This window comes from Carcharodon carcharias, chromosome 1, assembly GCF_017639515.1.
Source record: "Carcharodon carcharias isolate sCarCar2 chromosome 1, sCarCar2.pri, whole genome shotgun sequence".
In the NCBI taxonomy this organism is placed as follows: domain Eukaryota; kingdom Metazoa; phylum Chordata; class Chondrichthyes; order Lamniformes; family Lamnidae; genus Carcharodon; species Carcharodon carcharias.
In genome coordinates this window covers 226,042,814-226,056,210 of record NC_054467.1, presented here as the reverse complement: position 1 = coordinate 226,056,210, position 13,397 = coordinate 226,042,814, and the positions used below count along the sequence as shown (strand labels likewise).

The following is a 13,397-nucleotide window of genomic DNA, read 5'->3' as shown; positions in this document are numbered from 1 at the left end:
GGGTTTGGAGGGGGGAAAGAGTGCAAAGAGAGAAGGGAGTCCAGGGGGAGGAAGGAGTGCGAACTGTGGAGGGAGTCCCAGGGGAGGGAGTAAGGATGGAGGAAGGTGGAGGAAGGAGTCAGGAAGGGGCAAGGACAAAGGGTGGTGGATGAAGTGAGGGTGTCTGAGGGAGTCAGGAAGAGGGAGGGACTAAGTGGGGGGGGGAGTCTCTGGGGTGGGAGGACCAAGGAGGGGAAGGTGTTCCAAGGGGGAAGGGGTTCTGGGGCCCAAGGGGTCTGGAACGGGGTCAATGTCCAGCAAGGGAGGGGTCTGATGGGTCCCTGACTGCCTCCTGGGGACTGAACTGAATGTGGGCATGGTATGAGGGAATGGTGAGAATGACCGAGGGCAAAGTGAGGTGGTAGGGCGTGAGGTGAGGGTTCGATGGTAGTGATAGAAGGGATGACAAGGGTGGTTGGTGGAGGCAAACACAGACCCTGAGGGCGGGAAGGAGGAGGTTGGGGAGGCGAATGTGGAGGGGGGTGGGATTTTTGGGAAGGAAGGGAACGTGCACGTTCACCAGGACATCCCCGAAGGAAAAGGGTTGTGGCTGGTTGGTCAAGGAGGGGAGGTGGAAGATGATGCCAGTGGGATCAACTGTGATGGGGCAAAAGGATTGGGTGACTGGGGGAGGATAAAGGACGGGGGAGTGAAAGTAAAACCAAATTAGCATCATGCTATCCAATCGAAAGTGGAACGAGTCGTGGTGGGTGAGATCAGGTCCTGCATGGGAGTGTGATCATTGGGTGGGTGGAGATGCAGGTCAGCTCAGATGGACAACTGAAAGAGAACCCCAGCAGGCAGCACTGAAAATGCTCAGGACATTGAGAAGAGTGTGAAACAGGAAGGATCCAAGTGTGTGGGAGAGTGTTTGCATGAGGCTCTGAAAGACCCTGCCACACACACACACTTCTCCCTCCAGGATCACCCCTGGGCCAGCTGCTCCCTCTGCAGTGACAAAGGACAAGGTTGAGGGGCTCGCAGGCAAAGGGAGGGAGTGGACGGCCTCTGAGATTCCTGAGTGGATGACCCAGAGGTGCACAGCTGCCGCACCTCCTCCCTTTGGGTACCCAAGGGCCCTGGCCTGACTTGTTGAGGGGAAGGAGCACCTAGAGAGATGTTGAGGTGCCCCATTTCCCTTTCGCGTTGCCACTGCAGCAACTGGCCCATTGCTCCAGCAATGGAGTGCAGGTCCGCACACATCTCTGCTTTCTGCTGGACCAGGGTTTCCACGGCGTCTGCCTTTCTTCCCATGGAGACCTCCATATACGGACATGTGGGCAAGACTTCATCAGAGAGCAACTCCTCTGACTTGTGAGCCACTCTGTTGAGGGCTTCCAATAGCTCTGCATGATGTTCCCCTGCCTTCTGCTGACTCCCCAGGATGAGCTAGAGGGCCGAATCCAGAGGTTTGTCATCTGACTCAGACCTCACAGGCGCCTCTTCCCCAACAGTCCTCCGAGTGCCGGGCAGCTCGGCTGAACCTGCCTCCTCCTGCTTTGGAAATGTGTCCATGCGGTGACCACCAGATTGCGAACCCAAGCCTACTCTAGGTCCAGGTCCCACCGAGGCATGTGTCTCTGCACTAGTGGAGGGTGTGGGTAAGTGCCGTGATGGGTCTTCCAGGCTGCTTATTTCTAGCTCGTCAATGAAGGAGGTGTCCTTGTGGCTGGAGGTGAGGACTTGGATGGAGCTGAGGGACTGGCTGGCTGTGGATGTTGGTCGCTTGGCAGAGCTCCCTGTGACCCAAAGTAAAGATAAGTAGTGCATGGCAGCAGAGTCAAAAACAGGAGCGAGAGCATTGCAGCTGCACTGAGAGAGGGATGTTGTGGTGGGTGTTCATTGACGACCTAACCATCACTGTAGGCAGGGTCCATGCCCTCACCAGCCAGCACGATGGTATGCTCCTCAAAGTGAGTGAGGGGCCTAATGTGGACTTCCTGCACACATGGTCGCCCTGGACACTGGAAATGACCCTGACTTCCCACATTGCACAGGAGGAGAATTCCACTTGGCCTAGCTGCCCTGCCATGACTTACCCTTAAATTACTCCCTTTACTTTTACTTCCCCTAGTTGAGAGAATATTATAGACAGAAGAAATACTCACCAGGTCCTACTTACCAAGGCTGCTGCTCTTCTTTTTGAGGAAAGGTAGAAAATGAAAGGGACACCTCCTTCCCTCTTCACCAAACTCTCTCTCTCACCAAACTCTAATTGAAGCACTCTAATGCAGAGCAAAGCAGCACTCCAATGCAGACCCAGTGTAGTTGGGCCTTACACCAACAGAAATCTCCTGCTCTTGCTTTGAAGAGTGCCATGTAATCTCTTAATGTCAACTTAACATTTCAGCTGAAAGCCAATATCTACAACACTGCAGTGCTCCCCCAGAAATGCACTGAAGCACCAACCTAAATTATGGATTCAAGCCTCTGAAGTGGTGCTTAAATCCACGTCCTGCAGCCTACTTGTGAACCATAGCTAATGCTTAAAGATGACACCTAAGTAAGACACAGAGGTAGCAGGATATGTAATAAAATATATGTTGAGTTATAAAATATGCCCATGGTCTGAACTTAAACTTTGTGAGGCTGGAAAAGAAGAATTATTTTTAAATAACTTTTTTCACCTTTCTGCTCAAGGCCTAGTGTTGCCTGGGATTGTTCATCTCTGTCCGAATCTTTCTTCAGGAATGCCTCATCTACAGGAACGAGCTCTCTTGCTAGCTGCCCATCATCCTCATCAACAGCTAACCATCGTTCACAAGGGAAGAAATACCTGGTGAAATAGAACAATGTATAATTCCTATTTGATAAAGCAACATTTGTGAGGCCTGCAATAAGAAACTTATGAATGACATCCGCCTGACCATGTCTTTCCATCCCCATGAGAGTTTTAAATAAATGTGTGCATTATAAGGGAAGTCCATATTACTGCATTTGTCCCATTAACCTTTATAAAGGTTGTTATTAAGTGAGTTACTTATACTTTTATTGGCCATTTATTATTAAGGATGGGCAAAGCTTATGTCCTTGCCCGAGCGAGCGCTGATGACGACTAACTATACCTGATTAATATAATGTGCCCAAAGCACCATGATTAATGTTGGATTGAGTGGATACCCAATGGAAAATGATGTATTGCTAGTGGCCAACAAACATTGGGAAGCCAGTAGAGTGTAGATTGGCTGTGGTAGCCGATAGCGGTTATGGTACCACCAGGTTATGAATTCAATCCTATGATGAGAAGTTTGGAATTGGATTCCATAAATCTGATAGCCTGTGGGCCAATGTCAGAAAAAAAAATGTTTGTGAAATCTTCTGCTTTTTGTTTTCCAAAAAACCCAACTGGTCACAAATGTACTTCAGGGAAGGGAATCTGCCACCCCCTAACTGGCCTGGTTTACATGTAATTCCAATCCCACAGAATGGTGGTTGACTCTTAATGCCCCAGGACAACTATGGATGGCCAGTAGATTTCTCGCGTTCCACGGAACAAATTTAAAAAAGATCTTTGGAAAATTCTTCCACCCCTTGAAACATTCTTGATAGACATACCTCTGCAGATCTTTTCAAAAAACAAACTAGACACTCAGATTAAAATAAAATGAGATTTATGCTTCAGACAAATAATTAATTTAGTTAAACAAAGCATGTTGGCATAGGAATGGGAAACATATTTGTAAACTGGTGAAAATGTTTCTGATGTAGTATAAAAACTAGAATTCCAACTCTCACTTTGTACACATCGATACTCACGTGGTATCATCCTTCTCATCAACAATTTCCATCCTGTCCAGGAACCAGGCTGCATTTCCTCCTGCATTATCATGTCGAATGCGTAGTTTCCTTAACACACCCAGGTCAATGGATTTGATCAAAAATATGTCTTCCTACATTGAAAAACAAAATGTAATAATAATATTTTAAAAAGTACAAATATCCTAGAGCAACATGAGTATGGGGGTTTCTTTAAGTTATTTCTTCAGAGGATGAGGGCGTAGCTGGCAAGGTCAGTATTTATTGCCCGTTGCTAATTGGCCTTGAGAAGGCGGTGATGAGCTGCCTCCTTGAATTGCTACCACCCAAGCAGTGAAGGCACACCAACAATGCTGTTGGGGAGGGAGTTCCAGGATTTTGACCCAGCGACAGTGGGAGCAGGAAACTCACCCACAGGGAATCCGAAAATTAGGGAAATCAGAAACCAGAGAAAAAGAGAGCTAAAATTAAATGGTAGGATTGCCATTCTGCTCCTACTTTCCTAACTTGTAAGCTTTTCAACCTGTCTCACCCGACCTTCCGACTCAACCATGCAGGGCAGCATGCTCCAGAGGCCTTCAGTCGAGTGCTGCTGAATCAGAGGTAAGGAGGCCATGCCCCCTGTTTTACAGCACCAGCTGCCAAAAATCAGGTGAGTTTAAAGGTCAAGTTAGGGAGAAGGTAGGTTTCAGATAAGTGGTTTGAGAATTTTGCAGGGGAAATTCAACAGAGCGTGAGAATTTTTAAAATTCGTTCATAGGATGTGGGCATTGCTAGGCCAGCATTTATTGCCCATCCCTAATTGTCCTTGTTTAGAGGGCAATTAAGAGTCAACCACATTGCTGTGGGTCTAGAGTCACACGCAGGCTAGACCTGATAAGGACGACAGATTGCCTTCCCTAAAGTACATTAGTAAACCAAATGGGTTTTTACAACAATCGACAATAGTTTCATGGTCATCATTGGACTTTTAATTCTAGGTTTTTATTGAATTCAAATTCCATCATCTGCTGTGGCAAGATTTAAACTCGGGTCCCTAGAGCATTACCCTGGGTCTCTGGATTACTAGTCCAGTGACAATAGCACTAAGCCATCCCCTCCCCAGTACTGGTGAGTTGAGGGAATCTTAAGTCTCTTTCTAAAAATCTAATATCGTATAGATTTAACATTTAACTGCAAGTGCTGTTTAAATTCTAAGTCTCATCCAAGGACCTAAACAGGGAGGTAGAAACTCAAACTGATTTGTTCTGTACCTGCACTCAGTCCCTTTGTTTCAGAACATATAACTTCCAACATTCTCAGTGCAACCAGCACTGAGTGCGACTTTAATGGAGTCTGATAGTTTGGTGAGCTGAGAGAGTTTGGTGAGGAGGGGAGGGAGCAAAAAACAATTTCTGCAGGGTGAAAAAATTAGAACAAAACAAAGGAGTACCTCTTTCCCCTCCTCACTGAACTCCCTAGGCTCGTCATCTACAGAAGATAAAAGGAATATAATGCAAAAACACCATGCTGATTTGGACTTTTTCACCCTGCAGCAATTGGTGTTTGCTCTACTACAGGGAAGGAGCTAACTGGTAAGTATCTGTTAAGTGGAAAAGTCAATTCTATTCCTAAGGAGTGCATGAGTGTGAGCCTCTGCAATTGTCCAACAGGTTTGGGGTTCTCTCAGCTTGTGTGGATGAGAGTGGGGGCTGCAGGGTGGATGAGCAAACTGACCATGGCACCTTGGTACAGGAAGCCATTCAAGTGAGTCTGGAGAATCAGTAATGGAAGGTAAGGAGATGGCATTTGAATTGAACAGGTATCTTGCATTAATTTTCACTATAGAGGATATGAGTAATATCCCAGAAATAGTTGTAAATCAGGAAATGGAAGGGACGGAGAAACTCAGGAAAATTACAGTCACCAGAGAAGTGGTACTGAGCAATTGTTGGAACTGCGGGCTGACAGATGGCCAGGCCCTGATGGTCTTCATCCTAGGGTCTTGAAAGAAGAGGCTAGTGAAATAGTTGATGGGTTGGTTTTAATTTTCCAAAATTCCCTAGATTAGGGGAAGATTCCATTAGATTGGAAATTAGCAAATGTAACTCCTTTTTTCAAAATGGGAGGGAGACAGAAAGCAGGAAACTACAGGCAAGTTAGCTTAACATCTGTCATAAGGAAAATGTTAGAAGCTATTATTAAAGATGTTATACCAGGGCACTTGGAAAAGTTTAAGGCAATCAGGCAGAGTCAGCGTGATTTAAGAGAAAGGGAAATCATGTTTAGCCAATTTATTGGAGTTCTGTGAAGGAGTCACACGTGCTGTGGATAAAGAGGAACAGATGGATGTGCTGTACTTAGATTTCCAGAAGGCATTTGATAAGGTGCCATATCAAAGGTTACTGTGGAAAATAAAAGCTCACGGTGTAGAGGGTAATGTATTGGCATGGATAGAAGATTGGCTGGCTAACAGGAAACAGAGAGTAGCCATAAGTAAGTCTCTTTCTGGTTGGCAAGATGTAACATGTCCCTTTACTTCCCCTCTCCTCACCGTCCAAGGGCTCAAACACTCCTTTCAAGTGAAGCAGCACTTCACTTGCACTTCCCTCAATTTAGTCTACTGCATTCGTTGCTCTCAATGTGGTTTCCTCTACATTGGAGAGACCAAACGTAGACTGGGTGACCGCTTTGCAGAACACCTTCGGTCTGTCTGCAAGCATGACCCAGACCTCCCTGTCGCTTGCCATTTCAACACTCCACCCTGCTCTCGTGCCCACATGTCTGTCCTTGGCTTGCTGCATTGTTCCAGTGAAGCTCAATGCAAACTGGAGGAGCAGCACCTCATCTTCCGACTAGGCACTTTACAGCCTTCCAGACTGAATATTGGGTTCAACAATTTTAGATCATGAACTCTCTCCTCCATCCCCACCCCCTTTCCGATCCCCCCCCACATTTTTCCAATAATTTATATAGATTTTTCTTTTCCCACCTATTTCCATTATTTTTAAATGTATTTCCATCCATTGTTTTATCTCTACCTTTTAGCCTTTTTCGATTCCTTCACCCCACCCCACCCCCACTAGGGCTATCTGTACCTTGCTTGTCCTGCTTTCTACCCTTAATTAGCACATTCCTTAGATAATATCACCACCTCCAACACCTCTTTGTCCTTTTGTCTATGACATCTTTTGGTTATCTCCACCTATCACTGGCCCTCTATCCAGCTCTAACCGCACCCCCCCACCATCCACCTTAAACCAGCTTATATTTCACCTCTTTTCTATTTTTACTTAGTTCTGTTGAAGAGTCATATGGACTCGAAACGTTAACTGTGTTCCTCACCGCAGATGCTGCCAGACGTGCTGAGTTTCTCCAGGTATTTTTATTTCTTTTTTTGTTTTGGATTTCCAGCATCTGCAGTTTTTTGCTTTTATCTAAGATGCAACGTGTGTTGTGCCACAGGGGTCAGTGCTGGAGCCTCAACTTTTTATGATTTATATAAATGACTTGGATGAAGGGACTCAAGGTACGGTTGCTAAATTTGCTGATGACACAAAGATAGGTAGGAAAGCAAGTTGTGAAGAGGAAGCAAGGAAGCTACAAAGTGATATAGATAGGTTAAGTAAGGACAAAGGTCTGGCAAATGGAGTATAATGTGGGAAAATGTGAAATTGTCCATTTTGGCAGCAAGAGTTAAAAAGGAGCATATTACCTAAATGGTGAGAGATTGCAGAGCTCTGAGGTTCAGAGGGATCTGGATGTCCTAGTGCATGAGTCACAAAAGGTTAGTATGCAGTTACAGCAAGTAATTAAGAAAGCTAAAGGAATGTTATCATTTATTGTGAGGGGAATTGGATACAAAAGTAGAGAGGTTATGCTTCAGTTGTACAGCGCACTGGTGAGACCACACCTGGAGTGGTGTGTACAGTACTGGTCTCCTTATTTGAGGAAAGATGTAAAGGCATTAGAAGCAGTTCAGAGAAGGCTTACTAGACTAATACCAGGGATGGGCGGGTTGTCTTATGAGAAAAGTTTGGCCAGTTTGGCTTGTGTCCACTGGAGTTTAGAAGAGTAAGAGGTGACTTGATGGAAACCTTCAAGATCCTGAGATGTCTTGACAGGGTGGATGTGGAGAGGATGTTTCCTCTTGTGGGAGAATCTAAAACTAGGGGTCACTGTTTAAAAATAAGGGGCGAACCAGAAAAAACTCATTTATGGCTGCTCTCTGTTCCTGTTAGCTAGCCAATCTTCTATCCATGCCAATAAGGGGTCACTCATTTAAGACAGCGATGAGGAGAAATTTTTTCTCTCAGATGGTTGTGAGTCTTTGGAACTCTCTTCCTCAAAAGGCAGTGGAAGCAGAGTCTTTGAATATTTTTAAGGCAGAGCTAGATAGATGCTTGATTAACAAGGGTTATCAGGGCTAGGCGGGGGGGTTACAATCAGATCAGCCATGATCTTATTGAATGGTGGAGCAGGCTTGAAGGGCCAAGTGGCTGACTCCTGTTCCTAATTCGTAATTTGATATGTGGGGAAGGGGAGCGGGCATGTCAGGCACTGGGGGTCAGTAGTTGGGGGTTGACTGGGTACTCGGGGGTTGGGGTGTGGTTGGACAGCTGGGGAGGTAGAGGGCGGGAGGGGTTTGGGGAGGTGGTTGGACAGCCTAGTGGGGGCAAATTTTGGGGAGTGATTTGGACAGTTGGCGGGGGTTGGAGGTTCGGTCAGGTCGGGCCAGGTGGTGAGGTCGGGGGTGGGGGGCAGTCCTAGGGTTGGGCAGGGGAGTCCCTTGGGGGTTGGGGGAGCCCCTTGGGGTTGTGGGGCTAGTCCCCTCGGGGTTTGGGGGTTGGGTGGCAGTCCCGCCATGGAGTGGGGTGGGGGGGGGGGGGGGGGGGGGGGGGGGGAGTCCTGTGGGGGGGACTGTGGGGGAATCCCATGGGGGTTAGTCAGTGGGTGGGGAGTCTCTTGTGGGTTCAGTATGTGGGGTGTGTCCTGTAAAGGGTCAGTGCAGTTCTGTACAATAGTTATCCAGAAACGAGAAGTGGTTTTAATTATTCTAACTTTTTCTGAGTAACTATAGGTGTAAGACAGTCGGAACCAAGTTAGCAATTTAAATTGCTTTTTCGAATACTTCCCAGTGCAGGACAATTGCCCATCGGAAGTTTACACTTCTGGACTGACTGCCATGCAAACTTTGCCTGGGAACTTCTGTGGGGGAGGCGCGTCTTTAAGGTAGCCCCCAGTTACATTGCCCTGCAGCTTGGAAGTTACAGCCCTTGTAATTCAAGAGTTTCCGAGAATAAGTTTCAAATCCCCCCATAGTTTTGAAAATCTAAGAATAAAAACTCAGCCATCAGTGTAAGTATTGTTATAATAGGTCAACGACACACGATCTGGGGGGTACTGGTGTGCGCCCCCTGAATGGTCCAGGCATCGGAAGCGCATCTTGAGAAGACCCATGCTCCTCTTCACCACAGCCCTTGTGGTGCCGTGGCTCCTATTGTACCGCTGCTCAGCTTCTGTTCTTGGATAGCAGAGAGGCATCATGAGCCACCTTTTGAGGGGATAGCCCTTGTCACCCAGCAGCCATACATCAAGCTGGGCTGGAGCACCGAAGAGCCTCGGCACCTGGGAGTGTCTGAGGATGTAAGTGTCGTGGGAGCTGCCTGGGTACCTTGCACAGACTTGTAGAATTTGCATCCTGTGGTCACACACTATCTGCACGTTCATGGAGTGGAAGCCCTTCCTGTTGACAAAGGCACAGGCTCACCTGTTGGTGCCTTGATGGCCAGATGTGTACAGTCTATAGCACCCTGGATGCGGGGGAAGCCAGCAATGGCTGCAAAGCTTCTGGATTGCTGTGTCTGGCTTGCCTGGTCCCAGTGGTAATGGATGAAAGTCAATGCATGAACAGAGCATCTGTCACCTGCTTGACACAAGTGCGGACAGCTGACTGGGGGACTCCACAGTGATCACCCACTGAGCCCTGGAAAGAGCCAGAGGCATAGAAGTTGAGGGCAGCTGTGGCCTTTAGAGCCATTGGCATGGGGTGTCCACCCACACAGTTAGGAGAGATCTCATGGCTTATCATCTGACAGATGGCAGTGACTGTCTCCCTTGAAAGATGGAGCCTCCTTCGGCATTGGATATCAGGCATATTGAGGTAGCTGCTTTGCTGTCTGTATACCCTGGCAGCAGGATTTTGGCGTCTTCTGCGGCCCCTTCCACCTTGCACTTGGTGTTGGCCCTGCGCCCCTTGTGCCTGTGCCTCTCATCCCAAAGGTGGCTCCCCTGGAGGCTGATTGTGGACTCCTGGCCTCCTCCTCCCCCTTCTAGCCCTCCCATCCGCCTCAGAGGAGGTGCCTCCAGTGGAGAGCACAACTCCCATTCCCTGGCTAAGGGAAGGCTTCCTGAAACCTGCAAGGCCCTAGAAGTGATCTTTACTGTAGAGTCCTGACCAAGGTTTTTATTCCTGTCCTAGCATGCTAGCTGGTCTGAGTGTTGAAGTATTCCTGCTCACCCAGGCAAGTATCAGTAACTTTCAACTTAAATACCTTAAAGATCACATTCGCTACCCCACTCACCCCTCTTATCCCGCCTGTGGATGAGGTTTATACAAATGTCTCCTACCCGCCTGCCCGTTGTGCCTGTGCGATGTCCTGAAGATCATATGGGCTGCGAAAAATTGAGATCATTTGCTGCCTCAAGGGCCTATACTGGCCCATTAATTGATGGCGGGTGTGCATCCGAGCTTATAGCGTGCTGGCCTTCCCGAATATCGTGATGTCGCGCAGTGACATCGGGACGCACACTCGACATCATCGCTTGTCATTTTATGCATCGGCATGTGGGGCCTGCCTCTGCACACCAACAGGAAAATTCTGCCCCAGGAATTAAAAGACTGACGATAACCATGAAACCATTGCTGATTGTCATAAAATCCTGGTTCCGCTGGGCCTTTTAGAGAAGAAAATCTGCTGTCCTTACCTGGTCTGCCCTAAATGTGACTCCAGACCCACCAGTTGACACTTAAATGCCCTCTGAATAAGGGAAATTAGGGATGGGCAATAAAGGACAAAAGGAAAGGCTTCAGATTCCTGGGACTGTGTCGGGAGGGACATGAACACGCTGGACAGGTTGCACATCAGCAGAATTTGGACCCGTCCTTGCATGGAGGTTAACTTATGCTGAGGGCAAGGATTTAAACAAATTTGGCAAGGGGAGGAGTACATTAGAGAGGAGATATAGGGTGTGTAGAAGACAGGGAGAGACAAATAGCATTGGGATTGTAGTAGTAGGGTCTGGTACATAAAGGGTTAACTGAGTACAGTACCGCCCATACAGTGATGTAAGAAGGCACATGACCCAGAGGCAGGAGCAGTCTAGAGATGGACGGAGATGTGTAAAGAACCCAGGATGGAGTCAACTCCATACCTGTACACTCTACTGTAGACATATAAATAGTTAAGGGTTGTTAATAAAGACTTGCTTTTAAGATACTCAAGACTACGAAGCCTACGAAGTCCGAAGCAGGATTCTTCATGCTGGCAGCATTTGGATCAAAAACTCTTATCCTCACAAGAATGCAGAAAAACTAAGGAAAAGGACACCTTCAATGGATTCTGAACTGAAACAAACTCCCAACTGAAGCTACAGACACAGAGAAAATTCACTGGGAAGAAAAAGCTCCAGAGAGATAAGATCCTGGAAGCAAAAAGGTAGAGGTTTTATTCCAGCATAAGACTCCATTGAATCTCCCCTGGAGGTCCAGCTTCAACAAGCAGAGCTCGCAGCCCACAAGGGTTAGATCATTTAAAAAAAATCTAGGACACAGTCAGTCCTGAGAAGCCCCTTTTCATTCATTCAGTCAGAAGCGCCGCTTGAAAGAAAACTGTTGCTAATCCCGATCCCCGACTCCGACTCTCAACATGTGGTTCCCGAGTTTGGCAAAGAGAAAAAAAATTAAACTAACAATTAATTTTGTCCACTTTGGGTACCTCACGACTGTCCGATTTCCTAAACAGCAAGCCTACAGTTCTTCTCTATACTCCCCGATTGTAATGCCCTATCGCTGATTAAATTAAGTTGGCAGCCAGCCCACCCACTCAGCCATTGCGGACCCTTCTTCTTCACGCAGAAACATGTCACCACCATTTTGGAAAGTCCGCCAAAAACCGGCATACACGAGAAGATCCATTGTTCGGCAGTGAACAGCAACGCCATTTTGGAAGCCTGTCATCTCTTAAAGCTGTAGCCACACTTAAAAAAAAACCCTTCAAAATGGATCACAGTTCCACACTTTCAGCTCCACTGGCCCAGACCAGTCATAGATTTGGAGTCTTTGGAGGAAAAGATTTTTAAGCTACAGCATTGCTGCAGGCCTAAATAATAAAATCAGAAGCAGAACAAATCAATACACTTCTTCATTTGATTGACCCAATTGCAGATGACATCATCACATGACAAGCTTTTGATGAGCTACCTGCCAAATTTGATGATGTTTTAAAACCCTTCAATGTTTATTTCAACTTGAGGTCCAATAAAATATCAGAAAGAGCTAAATTCAATAAGAGAGTTAAACTGCCTGGGGAACCTGTCGACTCCTTCATAAATGATCTATACAGGATGGCAGTGGGATGTGAATATGGAGATTTAAAGTCTGAGCTCATCTGTGACAGAATTGTGGTGGGTGTTGCAGATGATTCACTCTCTGAACTCCTATCAGCTAAGGATGATCTTACCTTAGACAAGGCAATCCAGTTAGCTAGACTGTCTGAGCTACGCAAACAACACAGGGCCATCCTGAGGGGAGAGAATGCAACATGGGGCAGAAGCTTATCAGGTCACGAAGATGCAGGGACAATCCAAGCCAGGGAAAGCAATTCCTGAACTGCCCAGCAGAGTGACCTTGCCAGCGCTGTGGTGTGAAGCGCCCTCACAGGAGAGATCAGTGTCTGGTGAGCACTGCCCAATGCTTCCACTGCAACACACAGGGACACTTTGGTAAACTGTGCAAGTCAAAACCCAGCACCACACAGACATCCAAAAGGTCATTCAAGAGATCGAGACCGAAAACCCTAGAGACACACAACCATGCTTCTCAGGTGACACCAGAGAATGCAGCTCTTTGTTTTGGAATGCTGACATCCTGGTAAATGGTTAACTAACAAAGCTTAAATTAGATTCAGGTGCCAGCGTGGTAGTCCTGTCAGATGAGGAACCATGGCTCCAAGCCCTTTGGATTCGAACAACGGGCACTCCACTGGACGGATCAGGAGGAGTCCGTCTCCTGGTCATCGGCACGATCTTTGAACTACTGAGGTATTGCAACAAACAGATCTTTCCGCTAATGCACGTTGTCTGGAATCAGCTTCTCTCTCTTCTAAGCAGGGATGCCTGTGTAGCCCTTGATCTCCTCTAGACAGCAGAAGACTGCCACTGCCATTAGCCAGCCAGAACAGCACAGTCCTGAGTCCTCAAACACTAAAGAATATTCAGACTCTGATTTAATCTGTGATCTCTTTTCTCTTTTTGTGGAGCAGGTTTGTCCATCATCATTTCAGGTCCGGGAAAGTCCCCAGTCACCGGACCAACCTACCACACACAAAATTACCATAGAACCT

General features: G+C 47.1%; 1 protein-coding gene across 1 annotated transcript in view; it reads right to left on the bottom strand.

Annotated features, from left to right (window-relative positions):
• The window catches only part of loxhd1a (lipoxygenase homology PLAT domains 1a), a 287,997-nt gene that overhangs the window by 76,986 nt on the left and 197,614 nt on the right, over nt 1–13,397 (bottom strand). The window contains exons 26-27 of the mRNA XM_041183529.1: nt 3,796–3,929; nt 2,667–2,815 (exon numbers count right to left, since the gene is read on the bottom strand). Coding sequence (XP_041039463.1) covers nt 2,667–2,815; nt 3,796–3,929 — 283 coding nt within the window. The remainder of the gene's footprint in view (nt 1–2,666; nt 2,816–3,795; nt 3,930–13,397) is intronic.